This window comes from Gadus morhua, chromosome 11 (genome assembly GCF_902167405.1).
Source record: "Gadus morhua chromosome 11, gadMor3.0, whole genome shotgun sequence".
In the NCBI taxonomy this organism is placed as follows: domain Eukaryota; kingdom Metazoa; phylum Chordata; class Actinopteri; order Gadiformes; family Gadidae; genus Gadus; species Gadus morhua.
The window spans coordinates 5,419,274-5,441,385 of NC_044058.1; the positions used below are offsets into that span (position 1 = coordinate 5,419,274).

The following is a 22,112-nucleotide window of genomic DNA, read 5'->3' on the forward strand; positions in this document are numbered from 1 at the left end:
ACATTAAGCCCCCTTCCTGGTTTGTTTAGGATGAAATAGAGTGGGTGACACCGAAATTTGAACTATTAGTCCTTTCTCGGGTATTTGGCTCATTTTGAATCGCTCCTGCCTGCTTCACAATGGTTGTCTGTCTGCATACACAAACCTGTCAACCCAGCAACCCTAAACGTTCGTTTTCAAAAATGTGCAAGTAACCGAGTGGTTAGTGGCATTCGTGAAGTTTAAAAAAAAAAAAAACGGCGCAATATATGGTTTCTGTCGTGTTTTATTGCACATTTATCGCCAGTTGATTTCAGTTGGAAGACTCATTACTGCACGATGATATTACTCCGCCGAACCGGAAAGGTGGGCTGTTTACGTTGGTTTGAAGTCTTGCACCGTGAGCACCTCGGATTAGGGAAAATCACATAGAAAATCACTGAAAATTAGGGATGTCCGATATTGGCTTTTTTGCCGATATCCGATATGCGATATTGTCCAACTCTAAATTTTCGATTCCGATATCAGCCGATACCGATGTCGATATTTGGGTTATTTTTCCTCAAACCTAATTTAGGTAACATTACATATCTCCTGTTGTGGAATTAACACAACATGCTTAATGTTATTGTGATGCCCCACTGGATGCATTCTTGAATGCAACAAGGCTTTCCAAATGTTAACATTGTCTGTGCAAAATAAGAAAAATACTTCAACTTAATTTAAGGGAAAAGTGCCATGTTTATTTTTAGTTTTTTAATGGTCTCAGACAACAGTTTGGATTACACTCTCCCTGAGATAATCTTGACAATGCCCACAACAAATAGGGCAAACTTGACTTCACAAATGATAAAACATTGTACCTGAACAACTATGTGCAACATAGCAGTATGTTTCTTTAACTAAAACTCAATAACCTTAATTGAATAAATGCACAAATATGAGTCAATTACAATGTGCACTGTACTGCACAATTTTGAAAACATTTATTTGAGCTATAAAAAAAAAAATAAAAAAAAAAATAATCGGTTTTAAGACAAAAAAATCCGATACCGATATTGACTGATATTACATTTTTATGCTAATATCGGGCCGATAATATCGGTGGGCCGATAATATCGGACATCTCTACTGAAAATGGATTATGAAAGGTGGCTTCTGGAGGACGCACTCGATTTTGAGTTTGACGGCGGAGGTTATCGTTTTGAACCAGAATTCACCCAAGAGGAGCTACGTGAGATGGAGGCTTGGCTACGGAGGCGCCTGAAGCTCCGGCCGAAGCGTCCCCATGATCACGGGCGGGTGGTGTGCCTGTGGGAAGTGCAGGCAGATGCCGACGGAAGTCGAAAGTAGGTGCTGCACGGAGTGGGACCTTGTGCGGAAGTTTATATGCGGTTGTGAGGTATCAGATAAAATAGTTCCATTTAGCAACTAACACGGATGGAAACCATATATTGCGCCGATATATTTTTTTTAAACTTCACGAATGCCACTAACCACTCGGTTACTTGCACATTTTTGAAAACGAACGTTTAGGGTTGCTGGGTTGACAGGTTTGTGTATGCACACAGACAGGGGCGGACTGGGACAAAAAATCGGCCCGGGCATTTTGAACCAGACCGGCCCACTAAATTCGATAACACACCTTTTCAGTCTTTTTGGTCTCTCGAATGTCTACACCAACCAGGCTTTTAGCTAGCAGGGTGTCTGCCCTATAGTCTACTAAAAAATAAGAAGAAATGGGACGCCCTACTTTTAGGCAGGACGGCCTAAAGACGCCCTATTTTTCTCCCGTTTTACCTGTTAACTTCGCTGAATGTGATCAAAATTCACCGTTTCAGTCGCTTCAGTGCTTAGCGAAGTCTAGAATCATACATATGCCCTGCCAATTAGAAAATAGCATTGCTGTATTCCCGCTACAACAACGTTACATCATGATTCCAACGAAACATTGATTCACGGGCTCGCAGAAGCTACAGAAGACAGCTGTCTCACCGCACGTCACTGAACCTACTACTTTATGAGTTCAACAAGAGTTTGTGTGTTAAGGTTGTGGTCTTAATTAATCTAAATTCAATACAATACAATATACATCATACACTTTAAAGTTGTGTAGAAAGTTGTTTCTTTTTGTTAAAGTTGTTACTTGAATTTTGTACCTTGTTACCTAGTTTCAGTTACACTCACTGTTATCATGTATTAAATTACTAAACATATAAATAAATCAGTGTAATTGCAATATTACCTAAAAACGATCAAGTGCTGTACAAAAAATCCTAGCTAAAAGCCTGACTCCAACTGTGCAACTATTTTCCACATACCTCTTAAGCCATGCAATGAGTTAATAGCAATCAGTGAGAGTGGACGCATTATACACTTCCAAAAGGTGTTATTTATTAACAAAAAAAGTATACTCCACGTCCATCACAGTAATGGGTAGAGTTCATCCGACTGGGTGTGTACCTGCGTTTAATAGAAGAGAGAGACAAAAAATAGAAGACAAAGACAAAGAATAGAAAAGAGAATAAATGATGGATCAGATGTTACTCTACTGTATCAAGAGTAGTACCCACTAAATTGTGAACTGAATTCATTTTTTGTGGTGGAGGTGGTGTGGTTCCCGCCGCATCTTGCAGCACTTCGCACGCCAGTGCTACCACTGTTTTCAAGTCTTCATAAATGAACATCATAACATCATCATACAGTGCACCATGGCACATAAATGACACCACCCTATCCTGGGCGGTGGGCTGTCGGACTAATGACTTTCTTGTTGTCGGAGTATAGGGCTATCATAATTCGGTATCTGGACCGCGCACCAATGGGCTAACGGGCTAGCCCACCACTCAAACACACAACATTAGAGTGTAGGCTAACGGCTGGCTGTTTCAGAGTAGAGTAGGCTGAGGGCTAGCAACAGCTACAGACTTGTCTTGTATTTACAATGCAAACGAACTTGGCCATAGAACATAGGTCCTAAGTCAAACATATTTTAGAGACGTTTTAATTCATGATCAGTAAGCTTACCGTAGGTCGTTGTATCGTATCGCCACCAGCATCACTGGGCCTCATGAGCGCATGCGTAGAACTGGGTGCCGCGTTGCGTGTATGTATGCAAATCCAAATCCAAATGTATGCAAATCCAAATTCTCTACCTCAATCCGCACTTCGAGAACACTTCGGCTGTGTAAGAACCAATTTAGAGGTGTTTATTAATAAGGTGGAGATCTTTTCTTACTTTGGACTTCCGAAGTCTGTAAAACACTTATTAGAAGACACTTAAAAAAAAATCGAGAGTGTGAAGACCGATTGCGAGTAGCAGTATAAAACTCAGTCAGTCAGTCAGTGCGATTAAGATAGGTATAGCTCTTGGAGAAAATTACGCTTGTGCCGCTGTGTTAATCATTTCGGCTGATGCGATGATGGGCCGGTACATGATAGTGATGGGCCGGTGGGATTATATTTTCGGCCATCGGCCCACCGGGGTATTCCCGATGGCCAGTCCGCCCCTGCACACAGACAACCATTGTGAAGCAGGCAGGAGCGATTCAAAATGAGCCAAATACCCGAGAAAGGACTAATAGTTCAAATTTCGGTGTCACCCACTCTATTTCATCCTAAACAAACCAGGAAGGGGGCTTAATGTTCAAAATACCGGAATTGTCCTTTAATCATATTCAAGTGGTCAATATACTGAAAACCCGGCCTGAAAAATAGAAACTTTGATTTTTGTATCTGAATTACTGAATGCAGATTTTTTGCATTTCAATGCAGAATTCCAAAGAGGTGAATTCTAAACAAATAAATCAGATTACCTTGTTACGAAGTATAATATTTCAGTGTTATCCTTTAAGTCGTTTAGCTAAATTTCTTTATATAAAGATCAATATCTTTTAAAATGCAAAACATTTTTGCAGTGACTTCCATATCAATCTTTGCTACACTTGACTTTATAAACATTTCTAATGGATAAATCTCATAAATCTATGCTGGGTTCTAGCTTTATTAACAATAACCCAGTGGAATCCACATTGATCATTTCACTTGCACAAGAATCTCACAGGTGTATCTTTCTTTTTGTATCAAAGATTACTATTTTGTGGTTGTGGAGATTTACTCTATTCACTTTGGGTTTGTTGTTTCGGCAAAAAAAACCTTTGTAATTCAACTAAGTGTACTTCAACAACTGTAAAACCGAGGGCCTTAATACAGCCATGGTTAAGCTATGCGTGTCATAGTGCACTTCTCAACCATCTTAGATAAGTGGATGGCTGGACAGAGCAATAAAATCCCTGGCAGTGAGGGGCTCTTAAATATATAATGAAAATAAGTACATATATGGAGACAATCTGACTCAGTGAAGCTGTGCGCTTATCTAAATAAAATATGAATGGCGGTAAATATTTATCCCTTAGCTGATAAAACTCTCTGATGCAAGCTTTTACACTTTTGAACATTCAAGACCATATACCCCTACATAGAGCCACATAAAGCACATACATGTAGGACTAAGCAGCATTGTGTTGGTTCGAAAAACACATTGATAGAACAGAAGTGTAACATTGAAGGGTGATGCTGTTATACTATAGTACTGCTTGCGTAAATACAGAGAAACGAGTGAGGGTAAGGGAGGCATGGAGAGAGAGACAATTCGGAATTAGGGGACACTTGGGCACAGTACAGATGGCCTAGTGTGAGTGCGCCCTCACGACTAGGCCATCTGTACCGTGCCCAAGTCCGTTTCACACCTGTACCGTGCTGAAACGGGCAATCGTACTTGAGCACGTTACAGTTGTGAAACGGACTTGGGCTCGGTACAGATGGCCTAGTGTGACTGATGGAGAGAGAGGCGTCAAGACACGTAAAGCCATTTAAGAGATTACTCAATTTGAATCAGAGGCCTAAACACTAGATCAGAGTGAACCAAGAAAGTCGCTGAGGGAGATGCAATTAGAAATAGAAGGTAGAAAAGACCTTGCTTATCCATAACTTTTACATGCCTACCAGGTGAGCATGCTGGTCGAAGCTTTCAATCTGCAATCGTGTGGCACCACCAGATCCAGAAGAAAGGAGATTGTTATTTATTAATCCCAGACAGGAATTTTAGATGATCAAATTATCTATTTATCTAACACCTTATCTTAAAAAAGACTGACATTTACTGTGTCCTACTAGTCACACACACACACACACACACACACACACACACACACACACACACACACACACACACACACACACACACACACACACACACACACACACACAAACACACACACAGTAACAATGTAATGGTACTTGCTATAACGTTTGTTTTATTGTGTAGTGTAATATAACTAGTACATTTTAAAGTAATATAACTGTAGAACAGGAAGACAAGAGCGAGTAACTCAGTCCCACAGTCTTATTGCTCAGCATCTCCTTTATTTCTCCTCAAACCAAATAGCTTTGCAACTGACGGTTCAGCCATACCTGCTTCATAGTATATTTGTTTGTATACTATACTTCAGTCACACACTCCCAGTACCGCTTGTCCAAACAAAACATTGACAAAAGGTGCTCAAGTATTTACAGTATCAGACACCAGCGCAAGGTGAGACTCTAGAGATATTTAATCGGACCCCCCTTGAAACCCCACAGCAAGATCCAGGGCAGACACATAGGGGATCAGTCTGCTGATTGGGGAACGACACATTACATCACCCTGATGTCAGTATGTGATTGGTCAACAACTTCAATCAATAACATCTCAAATCTGTCAAATGTTTGAAAGAAATGTGGTGCCAGAAAGGCAAATGGAAGGGTTGTTAAACAAGATAATGCAGCTCATGGGTAATGCAGTCTTTATTTTGCTTGCCAGAATAAAGACTACATTATCCTTGGTAAAGGTTTACAAAAGGCCTACCGTTTTTCAAAAACTCCTGTTAGGGCAAAGTACAGAGAATGTAGGCAATATCATTTTTGTTTACATCAATAAAGTTATTCACTTACTCCTTGCAACCTAAGTTTCAGATGGTAAAACGACATAATCAGCTTATCTTTCCACTGAAACTGGGTACAGGCCGTTGTAAGTGTGTGACTGAAGGCATATTACAATTTTTTATCTTTACATAAGATCCAAGATCCAGCTATTTCCTTTGCATATCATAGCCAGCATACAACATTATTCATTAGCATTTTCATTTTTTTTTACACTTTTGAGCGATTTTTAAAGGACTTTACAATGCACCCACATACACATTCATGGTTTATTTATCACTGTATGTACATGATCTGACATTTTGAACTCTTTAATAAGACACTTGTTTGACTGCTTTGTGAAGTGAACAAGTAAAAGTATGTGTAGCATAAGTCCTCTAAAAAGCACTCGTGGAACATTCAACCTGGCACATGCATACAGAGACTGCCTCCCTCCGAATAGTCAAATAAACCAGAAAATTTCTTAAAATGGTACGAAAGAGTATTAGAACCATGTATGTTGAAAAAGTATGGATATTTTCTTGATATGTTTCAGTCATGACATTTTCTTCCTACATTGTTTTTCTGTTATTCATTTAGTTGGAATATGAAATAAAATGATGGTGTTATAAATTCAACTTTATAAAAAAAAAGCTTTTCTAATACATGGCGGTAAAACTCTTCCGTAATATGCTGCATACACTCTCGCTGACAACTTTCTTCCTTTTCAACCAAGCCGAAATGGACGCACAACAAATATCTAGATTTTTCACCCTTCAAATCAACATTCATATTGTTTGTCCTTGTTGACACGGTAAATGAGTGCAGAAAGCAGTAGAAGAAAAGTCCCAATTCACAGATTGAGACGCACAGATGTGACCCGGTATGAGTATGAGTATACTTCAGTATGCAATTCATTTGTTAATGTAGTTAATAAGTATTATGGAAAGAGAGCATCTTAATGAAGTATCTAAAAATGTTTCTACCAGTATTCCCATATTGAATTACTCTGTGTTGAAGTTCCAAGGGAACGCGTGTTTGATAACAAGATATTAGCAGATGATAGTGAGTGTGTAGCTATCACATGTCAGTGATGATTCAGTATTAATGCACTCCTATACCACACCCCTTAAACATGTAAAAGATAAGTGAATTGTACTACATTTTCAGTTACCCATTCATTCGTTTCTGATACCTATTTTTCATACATAAATACATACTTTACATTTTACAAGTAGTAGTGCTGATTATATGTTTTAAATTACATTTTGCTTGATAAGTGCAAATGTTAACAAGCTCCCAAAAATAGGTTTAGTTATATACAGTTAAGCACCATTGGTGAAGTAGCTTTATGCAGCATTTTATAGTTTGTAAAATTCCCCCCAGCAATTAACAGCTCTGGTTAACTTATTTTGGCACTACATTTTGTATTTTCTAGCCCTCTTCTCAATCCTCTCTCTCATTCTCTAGGGACACTGCTCGAGTTGTTCTGAACACATCGAATGGCCCCTATTGTCCCACCAGCAGTGACTTTAATTAGACATTACGGGCCATGTCAAAATCGACCCTGCCCCTGTGACTTATTGACATCTCAAGTCGGCGAGTCCACCCAGATGTATGCTGGATAGATCTGTCTACAAGCTAACCCAGTGGACTGTGTCATATCACTTTGTCACAGAACAGGGCAGATGAACCCGGCTTGTACTGTCTAATCACTCTCACAGCCGGTAGTCAAACAGGCCCTTTACCCTGCGGCTCAATCCAAAGCACTCCACATTCAGCTTCCTCTCCACATTGGAAACACCAACAACAACAAGGACATCAACAACAAGGACATTTATGTTTATACAGCTGTACAGAATATACGACTCATGAGTGTCAATGCCCTTCTCTTGTTGTTTTTTTCCCAGCTTTTGAGTCTGTTGCCACAGAGAGCAGATCATGGCTTCCTGGTGATCGGACTCAAATGAGCAGCAAGGCAGCATTTTCTACCACCATTCATCGGCAAAACTGACACACGACAGCTTCGTTTTTATAACTTTAGACAAACATGCTCACTTAGTCAACTTAGTCCACACCCCCCAGTTGCTTTAATCTTCTCCGGAATCTAGGTACATGCAGGCTTTGAGCCAACACCTGGAGATGTTTTGGACAATCTAGTCACTGAAAGCAGGTTCACTCAGGGAAACACCGGTCCTAGTGAAAGGATGACTGTTGAAAAAGGGCGTGGGAATTGAATCAGAGGAAGGTAAACATAGTCGCTGTTGCACAAGCAGTTCCTCTCTGCCTCTGTTGTGGTGTTGTGGTTCTCCTTTCGGTGTGTGTATATAGGTGTGTACAGCAAAAACTTTGGATAGTTATAGCGAAAGGTCTGCGTTACGTTTGAACCAGTTATCAGCCATAGTTTTATTTCTGAATACTAGTAGTTTATCTATAACACAGTCTTACATTATTATCCAAATCATAATTTCCATCCCTTTTAAAAATCCAAATCTATTACCAATATTGATCACATTGAACCGCTTAGAAACAGCCAATTCTCAGAACTGTGAAGTTGCTGTGATCCTACAGGTGACAGTGACCGTGATTGCGTTTGTGAGTTCAGTAAATATTTGATAGTTTCACCAGCTTCTGTAATGACACACTGGGTGATGCATTTTTTTGTGATATGACAACTTCGAAGTAAACTACACATCCAGGTGGTGTTACACAACGTATTCCAATAAATACATAAGACAGTGTCTTTATAATACAACACTACCGCTACTCCAATCCACGACATAACGCTCTGTTCTGCAGACAGACAAGAGACTGCAACTGAGGCAATAACCCAGACTCCTTTCCCTCCATCAGGGCAGTGACACCGGCCTGGAAAGTAGGCCTAAGAAACTCATACGTCTACCATTATATCCACAATCGATGCAACAACTATTCACCTCTGTAAACCGGCGTTGTGTCTGAAACAGAAACGCCAAACTTAAAGGCTTAATCAAAGAAAGGGAAGGAGCTAGCCAGTAGCGATAGCGCGGCGTCACCGTGTGTGTTGCAGGGGCGGAGTTGTTACGGTAACCAGGGGAGGGGGGAGGGGGGGGGGTCATCCTGGGTGTGGTTCCAAGGGGGAGCCGGAGTCAGGACTTGGCAGTCCCAGAGGATGGGGGCGATGGCGGAGACGGGGGAGATGGGGGAGACGGGGGAGAGGCTGAAGTCTTCTCAGGCCCTTTTGGGTCTCCCTCATCACCAGAGGCTGGAGCAGGAGCGTCACTGAGAGGGAGAGAGGAAGTGGGCAACGGGGTGAGGGTCCTACAGAATACAGAGGGCAACGAGCCTGTGAAACGACAAACAATATTTACAGATATGGTGAAAGTGGTGACATCCCAGACAAAGATGCCAAACCTTTGCTCCTTAATGAAATACATCTAAAAGAAGGGGTTAGTCGCTTTGGATTGAATCATGTGCAGAGTCAGAAGACGCTCTTATCCTACAGGGGTCCTCATGAGTCTAACAGTGACCCACGGGCTGCTACATCGGGGTGGCAACGTACGTGTCTCCGCTCTGGGTGATCAGCCTCCTGCAGGTCTCCATCTGCACGTCCAGGCCCCTCTTCATGGAGCACATCTCCATGTACTCATGCAGGTGGCGGTTCATGTCGCTCTTCGCTGTGGCCAGATCCAGCTGGTAGGGGACAACACATACCGTTGGTAGACCCACACACACACACACACACACACACACACACACACACACACACACACACACACACACACACACACACACACACACACACACACACACACACACACACACACACACACACACACACAGTATACTTGCGTTCATTCAAAATTAACCAATGAATGCCTCCCTTAGTGGTGGCCAAACATATTCCTGTGGTGGTACATGCCCCTGAAAGTGCACACACACGTGGGCGGTGTGCAGGGGCGCACCACTGACCTCGATCTGGTCGATGGTCTCCTGGTACTCCTTCTCGCGGGACTTGAACAGACACTCTGTGTCGTTGATTACCTTCTCCAGGCTCTCCTCCTGCTGCTGGAGGGGGAGGAGAGAGACAGGGGAGGTTGAGTACCGCACTGGGTTTATGGGATGATGGAGTATATTAATCATACTCCTCCTAATGGCATTACCAGTCCGTCCCTTAAAAGGATCCGGAAGTGAAGGGCAGCCCTGGCAATGAGGGGACAATATGTAAGTGGGGTGAGAATCTCATAAGGAGGCAATATGGAAGGACAATGGCACCGTTGATGGAACAAGGGCTGGACATCATTCAATTGGACCAGACTCCACTGACTACGGTCATTACTCTCTGCGAGGTGGACAGCATGGGTGGTTCCAATGTCACACAGACACACGGTCGATTGGAGCAAACAAATACGTGTCTAGGAAAATGGAGCGCGTTCTCACTAGTACCGATTTAGACTGCGGCAGATGCTGGGTTTATGTATGGGACACACACACACAAACACACAGACAGAGACAGAGACAGAGACAGAGCCAGAGACAGAGCCAGAGACAGAGAGCCAGAGACAGAGAGAGAGAGAGAGAGAGAGAGAGAGAGAGAGAGAGAGAGAGACAGTATTTCATAGTGGTGTTTCGAGTTATGAGTCATGCACCAATCCAGCCTGAACAGAGAAGACCAGTCAAGGTCATCTAAGGATTCGATTGCCATTGTTCTGGTGACCTTCATGGGAAACAGAAGCCTTGTTCAAATCACAGGGGTTCAACTTGAAATGGAGCAGAGGCAGACTGTCTGTGTGTGAGGTCAGATTTCTGTCAACACCATTAGTACATCGCTCGATATGGACATTTGACATCCTTTTTTATGGTTCTACATCTATGACCACACACGCGCATACACACACACACACACACACATATTCAGAGGTTAGATACTATACTGTACAACTACCTAGCTGTTTGGAGCTACTTACATCATATGTATCTAAGCATGTATCTAATAAATGACCTTCAATATCAAAAGCATATTAATCATTTATAATAAAGCCTATTTCATTAAAATGTAACAACAGCAATAGATGACTTCAAAATTATTATAAAATTCTGCAATGTATATTAGTCTACATATTTAAGTGCAATGTCAGCAACATAAGTTGGTTGGTATATTAAACCAAGTCTGAGAAACAAAGCTATCCAACCAGGTGGAGCAAGTCACCAGCCACCTAATCCTATTAGAAGGGATCCTGTTTACCACAGTCGCTAGGTGCAGCCTACGGTTACCTCTCCGGCATGCTGGATGGGATCAGGAGGCAGAGTGCACCCTGGGAAATCCTCCCAAAGGAGGAGAGTCTCTTCAGTTTCCTCCCAGGCCAGACTGTCGCAGTCGTCCTCAAACTCACACTCCCTCCTGCAGTACAAGAGCAACACACACACACACACACACACACACACACACACACACACACACACACACACACACACACACACACACACACACACACACACACACACACACACACACACACAGTATATAAATACTTGAGTCACTGGAAACACATTACATTGCGCCGTTTTCTAAAGGTACATTTTGTGTATGTAACACGTACAGATGATTCAGCATCCTCTGCATCTCCTCATTGATTTGATTGGCTGAGGAGCTGCCGTGTTCCTCCTCCTTGGCCGAGGCGTGCTCACTCTCCGAGGTGCTCATTGGCTCCTCGCCCTCGCTGCTGTTGAAAGACAGAGGCGTCTTCCGTCGAGAGGTCAGGGACGGCTGGGTGTTGGGCACCTAGGGATTCAGGGACATTCACCACTCAATCCACCGCTTTCCAGAGGACTCAGTACACTTATGCCGCTTTTCCACTGCATTGTACCAGCTCGACACGACTCGACTCGACTCAGCTCGCATTTTTTGCGTTTCCACCGCGAAAACATGGTATCTGGTACCTGAAGTGGCTGCTTTTTCTAGTACCGCCTCGCTCTAGGTTCCAAGCGGCTGAGCCGATGCTAAAAGGTGACGTCGGCAGACGGCCGGCCACTGATTGGCCACAGAGTGTGACGAAGTCACGAGAGCGACATGGCAACCATGCTGGTAACAGCCATAGCAGCGCCGCAGCCAACATATTCCACTTCTTCAACTTCTTCAACATGCCAGCTAATAATAGTAATGTTATCGAGGTCCTCCATTGTTGTCATGTGGGTTCTGTCCATGTGTGGGTTGCGTAGGTGTTGTTTGCGTCGCGTACAAAAATACGTCACGGCCCTTTCGCGCAGCCGACCCCGCCCACGTCCAGGAGGTACTATTTGCGGTGGAAAACGACCCGCGCTGCTACCGTGTCGAGTCGTGTCGAGTCGAGTCGAGTCGAGCTACATGTGCGGTGGAAAAGCGGCATTAGTTTGATCGAATGAGTGAAGACCTCTAGAAGACTGGATCAGGGCCGTGTCAGGACAGACGCAAAATAATGTGTTTATAACAATAATAATTATTGATAATAATATAATAAGATGAATGCAGGCTCCGAATAAAATCTGACTGCATCTTATCTTAAAGCAGGGAGGCGAGCAGGGGCACACCTGGTACATCTGGATCACGTCCTCACAGTTCCTCTGCTGGGCCAGGTCACACAGCCGGGCCGTTATGTCAATCCTGCGGCAGATGTCCATGTCCACCTTCATGGCCTTCTCCTGGATCTTACTGTCCAGCTCCGACAGGTTCTGAGGAGGAAAACACGTCTCCGTCAGGGACTCACCCTGTCGGTCGTTTGCTGGCATGGGGGAGGTTAAAGGTTAAATATCTAATGGGATGGGGGTGTTTTAAGGTGGTTCGACTTATGGCTATTAAATCAAAACCTAGGTTTATTCTGTATGTGCTAATATGTGTTGGCCTCTTTGCAGCCATAGCCCCTGTTAGGTCTGTACGTCATGTATGTGCTGGGATGCGCTAAGTATTCGTGGGGGCTGGGAGGCTCCGCCATTACGATCAGAGTGAATTATATATGAGCAGAGAATCGTTTTAAAATGACATCCACAGCCGTGTGCAGCACCATTGTAATAGCCAACAGAACACCCAGATTGACTGATGATTCATAAAATAAACGTCATCCCGCCACATTTCCTTTCAACAGGAACAGAATGAGTCAATTGTCTAGTGTCCATAAAACAGAAGCAGGTTTACAGTGGGAGGCTCCACTCACGCTGCTCATGAGGCCTTTGAAGAGGACCAGCTCAGCCTTCAGCTGCTGGACCCGCACTGCCAGCTCGTCCTGGCAGCCCTCGCTCTCCTGCAGATCCTGCACACAACAGCAACAACATCAATAACAACAACAACAACGACATCCACAATAACACAATAACAGAACACATGCACACAGGTAAACCCCGCCGCCATGTTGTTTTGCCTTGATCATTTCACACTCAGCTCCCTGACCTAATAGCTTAAACACAGAAGCCGATGTAAGCTTAAAAGTTAAGCAACGCGGGCAAAATGGAATTTTGTTGCTTCACACCCGATAATTGAGTGAGGTGGAAATAATGACTCAGGCCGAAGTCAGAGCTGTCACTCCTGGGTGAGGAGCTCCAGGATACTGCACCACTGGCCCCATGCCTGCCCAGAGCAGAGTCCACACTCTCTCTCACACACACACACACACACACAATATACGTGTCCCTTTGCATATATTAACTGTTGTTTTTTACTTCTTGTAGGTCTCCAATCTTCTGCTGCAGATCCACTCTCATGGTGTACTCTTCCTCCCACCTGCAAGGCAGGACACAATCATTAGTCAAACAGGCAGACAGGCAAACTCACAAGAAGACAGACTGCCTGACTGTGGTTAAGGAATAAGTGGCTACAGTCAGCAGGGCAGTGATTTAAGTGATTTTTTTTGGCTGACTCATGTATTTGAAGTTTTAGATTTATTTTAAAATAAATGTGTATTACTAGCATATAATTGGCCTGCAAATTAAGAGCCAGGGATTATACACATCTGCATAGAAAGGAGACCGGCTATTTAATAGAGGTGGGAATCTCTTGGTACCTCACAATTAAATTAGATTCCGATTAAGAGGTCACGATTCGATTGTAAAACGATTATCGATGCATCTCGATGCAACAATTTTTTTTATGTACATTTCCATGCGTGATTTTCAAAAAAAAAAATATAGATCTGAGTTTGCTACTCAGAGATTGCTAATCACTTCCTACTTTTGTGATGATCATTAAAAGACATCAACAGATGAATTAACTTATCTAATATTTTATTAGAGAAAAAGCTTTTGTCACAAATATGACTATGAAAAGTTCAATAATCAATGCAGCTTGCATTAAAACACAATATGGAAGCATGTGAGAAATAGGGTTCAGTTTTATTTTCTATGTCATCAAAGAAAAAGCGGCTCTTGAATTAGAAGGAGTTCTTGTGTCTGGCTGTGAGATTGCATGCATGCTATGCGTAGGCTGAATCGCAATCGTGGCCAATACACACTGAAAATAAATTAAATCATTTTAAAATAACTAAAATAATCCCTCTCTGGCGAACAGAATGTTTTTTTTTATCAAAATTCAGATTATTAATTTATCTGCATCGTGACAGAATCGTTCTATAGATTATCGCGATGCATCGACTATTTTCGATTATTTTCCCACCCCTACTATTTAACATTTAGAATAGCTGTGGGAATGCAAAACACTTCAATAGAGGTGGGAATCCAAAACACTGAAAGCCGTTCACTAATTCGTAGGCCATGACGTTAATGTTTTGAGATCATAATAATAAATCGTTCTCAGAGGAGAGCTAGCCCCTGAGAGAAATGAGCGAAGTTCCTTCTGCAGGCCCCCCCGCCCCCTCCTCCCCGTCCCAACACAAGCACCACCACGTGTAATGCTGCATTGCAGATACTGAGCCAGGGAGAGGGAGATGCGCAGTAGAACCAAGAGGGAGAGAGAGAGGGGCAGCGAGAAAGAGGGGCAGCGAGAAAGAGGGGCAGCGAGAAAGGCAGCGAGAGAGAGAGAGAGAGAGAGAGAGAGAGAGAGAGAGAGAGAGAGAGAGAGAGAGAGAGAGAGAGAGAGAGAGAGAGAGAGAGAGAGAGAGAGAGAGAGAGAGAGAGAGAGAGAGAGAGAAAAAGGCAGCGAGAGAGAGAGGCAGCGAGAGAGGCAGCGAGAGAGGCAGCGAGAGAGAGAGAGGGAGAGGTTGTGTATTCTGACGAGTGAGTTGGTGTGCGTGAGAAGAAGCAAGACATATGTGCGTGAATCAGGGAAGAATGTGGAAGAGAAGAGATGGCGAAGCAAACAAGAGGAAGCATTGCACAGTGGCAAGGGGAAGAGAGAGGATAAGAGGGAGAGAGGGGAAAAGAGGGAGAGAGGGAAATGAAAAAAGAGGAAACGCTAGGTTTGAGTCAGCAGGAGGGGGATAAGAAGGGATCCGAATCGACAAGGGAAATGCGATTGGCTTTGTGTTAATAGGCATCCGATTTGCCCGATTTCCTGTTCAAAGTAAAACTTATTGAATGACTTAAACAAACAACATGAACAAATGAAACAACTCTAATATGTGTGAGCTGTGAGCTTCCATCAAACTGGGGTAGAAATCACTAGGTATGCTTAGGGAGAGCATCACAGAGGTTCTCTTGGTGGTAAATCTAAAGCAATGAGACTCTACACCTATTGATCCGTCCCAGCCCGCAAGGATCCACTGGTCACTGCAGGAGGGATGTTTAGGGCTAACTCCACAGCATGGGAACATCATCTTCCATTAGAGGAGCCATCATAATGTTCCAAGGAGCACTCTCTTGTCTGTTTATGGACAGTCAAAGTGTCCTCCCACAAACAGTTACCAAGAGTGTACTGTTCTGTGGCCAGAAGACACACAATTTACTACAGATTAGCAACATTAGCAGGGATTGGCCAAACCTAGGTTGTGTCAACTATCTTGGCGTTCTCAGGTCACCATTCCTATCCCTGTGTTTGGTGTCTTTATTTAGCAGTGTTAAAGTGTGAACGTTATGATGTTGTATTTCTGGATGCAGCACCTGCCACTGTGGCCAGACATGAGTTGAGGGGGTGGCGGAGTCAGGGCCTAGGGGGGGGGGCTTTGTGCTGACTGCTGCTGCTGGTGGAGACAGCTGGCCTCCCTCTCTCTCTAGCATACGGCTGCCTAGCCCTTGCCTTTTCTTGCATTGGCTTGAGGTGAATTAAAACATCATGCGGGACCTGCTCAGCATTTCATACCTTTACAGTTGGATCGATAGTGAATAAACGTGACTTTGCTTTAGAGCTGCTTGTGTTAAACACACAAGCAGCATCACGTGGCCTCATGTACTGATACGTCCCCTTCAAGTTTAAGAGGAGGCTTCATAAAGGATATGGCTCCTCTCCAAATCACTCATCCTTCCAAAGAAAAAAAACAACAATCACGGAGGGTTGTCCGAACTCTGCCCGTGTTACTGGCTGGGTTTTGTCATCAGATCTTAGAGAGAAGCAATCAATGAGTCACCACAGAATGCTCACAGTAGCCCACCAACGTCCCCTTGGTTTAGGGGTCTTGGTGGATTCAATGCTTGAAATAGAAATCATCTAATTTAAATTTCCTGAGAGGTATCCCATTATTTACGTTGCCAAGACAAACATCTTTGTACACATACATGCTATAAAAAAAAAAGTGGTTATATTACCTTCGTTTATACTCGTCCCTCTCCCTCTTGACCTTAGCCAGCACGTTGTACAGGGCCCTGATTTCTGGGGTGATGGTGTCAATCTGGACCCCGACTCCATCCGGTTGGGACCAGGACACCCCAGGGCTGGTCACCCGCTCGACCCCGGAGCCGTACTTGCGAGTGTGGTTATAGGACCAGATAGTACCGGGCAGGAACCTCGGAGGGGGGTTGGTTGAGGTGCCACAGCTGTTGTTGTAGGTTTTAGAACCAGAGAAACCACCACCACCACCAATTCCAGGGGAGAGCGCGGTCGGGGTGCACTGACTGACGGTGATTGTCGGGTTGGCGGTGTTGTTTGACTCGGTTCCGGGATTCCACGGCGGGTGTTCCTCGGTGTTGTTTGGCGTCAGCGCCTGCGGTGTGAAAAGTGTCGTGGGCCTCCGGGCGGAGTTGTTGGTGTTGTGGAAGGGCAGAGAACCTGGCCGAAGGGGTATCGTCCCCACGAAGCCCGTCTGCACCGCTGTTTCCTGGGTATGCTGGGACCTGCTGTCACTAAAGCCTCCGTCCATGCAACTTTTGTTGGCGTCCAAGGCCTGTTGCAGCTGTTTTTCCAGAACCTTATTTCTTCTCTCCAGTTCGTGCACTTTGGCCAAAAAGCAGCGGAATCTCAAGTTGAGCGTCTTGAGGACACTGATGTTTGAGCCCAGGTCGTTCCTGAGAGCCATGGCTGCAGGGGGCGGCGGCCCGCCGCGGCGGTGCAGGGTGTGTGGTGGCTGCTGGCTATGTCGGTGCTGTTGTAGATACGTGCTCTGCGGCGACAGAGGAAATCTGGATTCAGGTGACTCGGGCCCAAACCCTGGGTGGTCACTGAGCGGCAAGGACGTCTGCTGGTCCTGTGCGCCAAAGTGGCCGTGTGGCAGCAGTCCTGAGGGGGAGTCTGGGTGGAGGGGGACTTGGCTGTGATGCTCTGGCAGTTGGGGATGCGCGTTGGCCCCCAACAAAGGATTCATGCTATGATATGGAAAACTAAAGCGCTGCAGATCTGGCATGAAAACAGACTCGCTAAAGGCTAAAGCTCACAGATATTGGAATTAAATAAAAGGAATACCGGCGACTAGCTTCTCGGCGATGAAGGCCTAACCGATTTTAGTACATGGTCGTGTATTCTTCAAATAGGTGGGTCTTACCGGTGAGTGACAGGTGCTCGGTCCGCGTTCACGGTTCGCAATGGGTATAGAGCGCGTCAGACTTCCAAGCGATTAAAAAACGGTAACACATCAACACCACTGGATCTGCGGCTTGTTTCGATGATTCCTATGAGAATGAATTAAATAAAGATTGAATATGAAGCATTAAAAATGAAGTCAGGCGGCGCCATCACAGTTAAGCCCACCTAGAAGTGTCCGCAGAAAAGAGCAAGTGTTGCTGGAGAGAAAAGCTCTACCGTAAGTACTCGTGTAGCAAGGCGGCTCGTACAACCAATCAGATTCTCCTGCACTTTTTCCTCTCCTGAAGAAGGCAGTATAATCTGTTCTTGGATGATGGGATCGACTTTATTTACACAACAATCACTGTGTTATATAATATAACGCCCTTTTATAGAAAATATAAATGATTTAATGGTGAATCAAACTTACATGTTTGAAAGGTTTAATAGTCCTCTATATTGAAAATAAATGTTTTTAGAAATCTTTAAAGTATTCTCAAGAAGCTTGAGGTCTATTCATCAAAAATATAATCAGTGAGGAGAAACATAAATACAATGGGTAAATGTATGACTATGCCAAAAAGAGAGTAATTGTGTTACGAGGCCATTGTCGACTTATTCAAAATGTTTTTATTAATTTCTTCATTCGTCATCTCACCTCGTATTTTCTTACTCATAATCTTTCTCCATTCATATATTAATACAATTAAATAAAAACAAAAGATGGCATAACATAGTAAATATAATACAATGAAGAAACTGGAAAGAGACGGCTAGGTGTGGACCTCCAGTTTCTCCAGATTTCTTTGCGTGTCGATCTGTGTGTCCAAGGAGCCCAGTTCCAAGGCATCTCTCTCCACTGTCAGCGACCAGGCTCCTCCTCTCTCCGGCTTATTGCCGGGCTCCCCCTGCTGGCCCTCCATCTCCACCGCATCCAGCGAGTTGCTCCTTCTCCTCCAACTGTGCCAGGAGAAGAGACCTGTGCACAGTTATTCCGGGGAAGAGACAAGACAAAAGATAAGAAAGATAGTCATGGCGGATTTCTCTTAATTTGATGTAGTTGTTTAATATAAACACTGCATCTCTAAGTTTCATAGTTATTTAACATAAACACGGCATCTCTAAGTTTAGCTATTTAATGTAAACACTCCATTTCTTTGTTTCATAGTTATTTAATATAAACACTGCATCTCTAAGTTTCAAAGTTATTTAATATAAACACTGCATCTCTAGAAAGGCAAATTCCATGCAACCCCCTAGTGACCACTCAGGCTATATTAAGAGCCTACTGTTTAAAGCCTGTACAATTGACCGTCCTCAAGTTCAAGTCTTTATTTTTGCCAAATGACACAAATCTTCTGGAATTAATTTGGTGATTTTGGTGACACTCCTCCTGACCATTATTGCCTCTGGTTTCTATAATCATCTGCACGCTTATCCCATGAAGACAGTCCCAACCCACACCGTTAGCATTTCAGAGACTGACACGGCGAACAAAGGCTGAGACTCCATAGAAAACAAAGATGAAGCAACGTCCCAGGAGAGAAGTGCAGCGCTGCCCACCCTCATGGGTGAACCCCTCGGTCACCAAGCCTCTCCGGGACCCGCGGCATAGGAGCACGTTGCGGGCGCCCCGCCGGAACTCGGGGTTCATGGTCTGGTAGATGAAGGGGTTCAACATGCAGTGGGACTTGGCGAGCATGACAGGGATCAGGCTGACCAAGGGGAGGATCCAGGGCCCCTGGGAGTCCTCCGTCTCCGGCCCCCCCCTCTGGCTGAGGGCTAAACTGAGGGCGGAGGCGGCAGCAGCGTGCGGGCTAAGGTCCGGGGTGGACGGGAACACCAGGGAGCTGGTGTTGTTCCAGTCCTCCCCGGAGCTGCTGGAAGGGCCGTCTCCGCCGGGCCACGCCGATGTCCTGTTCAACAGCGAGGGGACGCCCAGGAGCTTGGGCACCACAGAAGCCCCGGCCCCAAAGACCAGCCCAGGGGTCTCGGTCTGCAGATGGCCCCAATACCCTAGCTCATCCTGGGACGCGAGGACCAGGGCGGAGTAGATAGAGCCAGTGGCGTACGGCGTCCACGCCACCAGGAAGCTGGCACAAACCACAGCAGCGATCTGTAATGAGAAGCACAACCCAGACGGTCTGCTGCTTTATTCCCTGAGTTCCCTTGGTTAATTCTTTCTCTTTCACTGGCTCAGCAGAGGCCTCTCCTTCCAGGCAGTACCTTGGTGATTCTCAGGTCCTTGTTGCTGATGTGGCTGACAGAGGAGAAGGGGATGGAGGCCAGCATGTGGTTTGATCTGTAGACCTGTTCAAGCAGACGTCATTGGCGCATCTACTTTATCCCTGGCACTGCATCATGAGGCAGGCTTCAGTGATAGTATAGGTACACGATACTTGGTATTACACAGAACTAAATTCCTTTAATGAGCAGATCAAGGATTTTTGGCTCACCGTGATCAGGATGGCCGAATAGGAAGTGATGATGATGATGGTGGGGATCCCAAAGCACAGCATGAGGATCAGGAGGATGTAGATTCCGTCGCTTAAACACGACCTCATTCTCCACCTTGACATCAGGATATGCACAGGCACAACATCACGAAGGTTATCACGTCTTCAGGAACTTTGGACCTGAAAAATTGATCTATTCTGCGTGCTTCATTTAAGCAATATCACACGAGAGGGAGTGCTGTTGTACTGAATATCAGCCGTGCTGATATTTGGTACAACAACAAAACCTTGAGTATGATATTTAATTTATAAAACAGTTCTACAAGCACCATTTATTAGTTAACAGTAATAAGCAACAACAGATTATGACACAAATAGATCTGCAACTGGACTGGGACTAAACTGTTGCCAAGCTTCACATAAACACACTAGTTTGCTACTTTTCGTACCATTCGTAATTCAACTAAAATGTTATGTCTGTAAACATGTTAATCTTTGCAGGGCAAAGTTTGCTGCAATCTAAGCAACATAAAGACCATTAATAAATTAACATTAACATTAATTAGAACACCTGCAGAGCGGAGTGTTACAAATATAGTTAAAAGTGCTCCCTGTTATACTCTATCAGCACTCATGAAATGCCTCTTGTCCAATTAAATTACTTGGTCTGAACTAACTGTTGTATAATCGGATATATCTTTCAGCCATGCTGTACCACTCTATGGTGCAGCTGGTTCCAAACGGCTCAGGCCCGTATTTCCCGAAGCCAAAGACGGGCAGGGAGGACCAGAACAAGGTGTAGAGCCACACCAGGCCGATGGCCAGGGTGACGTGGCGCCTCTCGATCCACTGACCTGGGGGGCAGAGAGAGGCACTCCTCAGCAGGGCATCAACTATTCATGCAGTGTTGGGCTTTGAGTGTGCTCTGCTGGTCTATTTGGCGTGGCCATTTTGTCGACGTATCGTTACAATGTATATTTCGTGTTTCCGGAACTAGGGCCTGAGAATGTTTTATAGTGGCTTTTTGTCATTACAGTGAAAGCCACACATGATCACTATGCACTCACTGACCGTATCGCACGCTGCAGATCTTCAGGCAGCGGTCCAGGGAGATGAGGCAGGTGGTGAGAAGGGAGCCGATGCCAAACAGAAAGCCCTGCATCCCGTACCATAAGCAGCCGGCCTCCCCAAACACCCAGGCGTGACACAGGCTGGCGCGAGGAGGAAGAGGGGTCAAACACCATGAGATCAAGTTCTTCCAAGCAAGGATTAACGGCTTCCTCTAGCCTTTAGTCTTGGATCACTGTCGTCCATTGTGTTTGACTGCGTAATCACAATATTCAAGCAGCAGAGCGGTGACTTTGTGCCGCACGGCTTTTTGTATTTTACATCACCATTAATTAGAGGTTGACAGCACCTTGAAATTATAGCAAATGGCGCCCCCAGGAGGCTGAAGCCAAAATCGCATATAGCCAGGTTAATGGTCATCAATTCTTGGGGCCGGAGTTTTGTGCGCTTCCTGAAGTAGACCAATAGCACAGTGCCGTTTCCCAGCATGGACATCATTCCTGGGGAGAGAAGTTTAATCTTTTACATCTTCATCTACATCTACATTTTTATGGCAAAATTATCTCTATGAAAAAGGGTATCATAAAAAATGGCTAACTGCCTATATGTAGCCTATGTCCAATGTGTGGTTGGCGGGATTCGAGGTTGAATTCAGTTGAACCCCAAAATAATAGTAATCAATCAATGCTATTGTGAGCAAGTGGACTTGAATCTTGGTGGATTCATGAGAAATGTTGAATTCTTGCCTCTTCACGCCCCCTTCCGCATCGCAGCTGATGTATTACCTGGAGGATACGGCCGCTCGAGCGCAACGTGCCACG

General features: G+C 44.5%; 2 protein-coding genes across 5 annotated transcripts in view; both read right to left on the reverse strand.

The window, feature by feature from the left end:
* Positions 1-5,277: 5,277 nt before the first annotated feature.
* iffo1b (intermediate filament family orphan 1b) lies at positions 5,278-18,012 on the reverse strand. Of its 3 annotated transcripts, XM_030371531.1 has the most exons (10): positions 17,748-18,012; positions 16,579-17,497; positions 13,606-13,666; positions 13,104-13,199; positions 12,484-12,624; positions 11,517-11,698; positions 11,191-11,317; positions 9,889-9,984; positions 9,479-9,609; positions 5,278-9,198 (listed from the first exon to the last, which is right to left on the reverse strand). In XM_030371531.1, the coding sequence occupies exons 2-10, from the start codon at positions 17,283-17,285 to the stop codon at positions 9,066-9,068; spliced, it is 1,674 nt and encodes a 557-aa protein (XP_030227391.1). In that variant the 5' UTR covers positions 17,286-17,497; positions 17,748-18,012; the 3' UTR covers positions 5,278-9,065. The 3 variants fall into 3 exon arrangements, with proteins under 3 accessions (XP_030227391.1, XP_030227390.1, XP_030227389.1); XM_030371530.1 differs by having other exon boundaries at positions 9,889-9,981; positions 16,579-18,010; XM_030371529.1 differs by having other exon boundaries at positions 16,579-18,010.
* Positions 18,013-18,387: 375 nt separating this feature from the next.
* The window catches only part of opn9 (opsin 9), a 5,433-nt gene continuing 1,708 nt past the window's right edge, over positions 18,388-22,112 (reverse strand). For both annotated transcript variants that reach the window (XM_030371533.1, XM_030371532.1), the window contains exons 3-9: positions 21,641-21,791; positions 21,295-21,434; positions 20,939-21,077; positions 20,224-20,338; positions 19,994-20,077; positions 19,331-19,883; positions 18,388-18,746 (exon numbers count right to left, since the gene is read on the reverse strand). In XM_030371533.1, coding sequence (XP_030227393.1) covers positions 18,541-18,746; positions 19,331-19,883; positions 19,994-20,077; positions 20,224-20,338; positions 20,939-21,077; positions 21,295-21,434; positions 21,641-21,791 — 1,388 coding nt within the window. In that variant the 3' untranslated portion in view covers positions 18,388-18,540. The remainder of the gene's footprint in view (positions 18,747-19,330; positions 19,884-19,993; positions 20,078-20,223; positions 20,339-20,938; positions 21,078-21,294; positions 21,435-21,640; positions 21,792-22,112) is intronic.

Bases quoted from the DNA above. Each gene is read 5' to 3' on its own strand.
- iffo1b (XM_030371529.1), bottom strand. From the start codon at position 17,609: ATGCCAGATCTGCAGCGCTTTAGTTTTCCATATCATAGCATGAATCCT. The intron at 13,667-16,578 runs GTAATATAACCA...CCTGCCTTGCAG, and splicing joins AGGGACGAGTATAAACGAAG to GTGGGAGGAAGAGTACACCA. The intron at 11,699-12,483 runs GTGTGCCCCTGC...CTGAATCCCTAG, and splicing joins ACGTGATCCAGATGTACCAG to GTGCCCAACACCCAGCCGTC.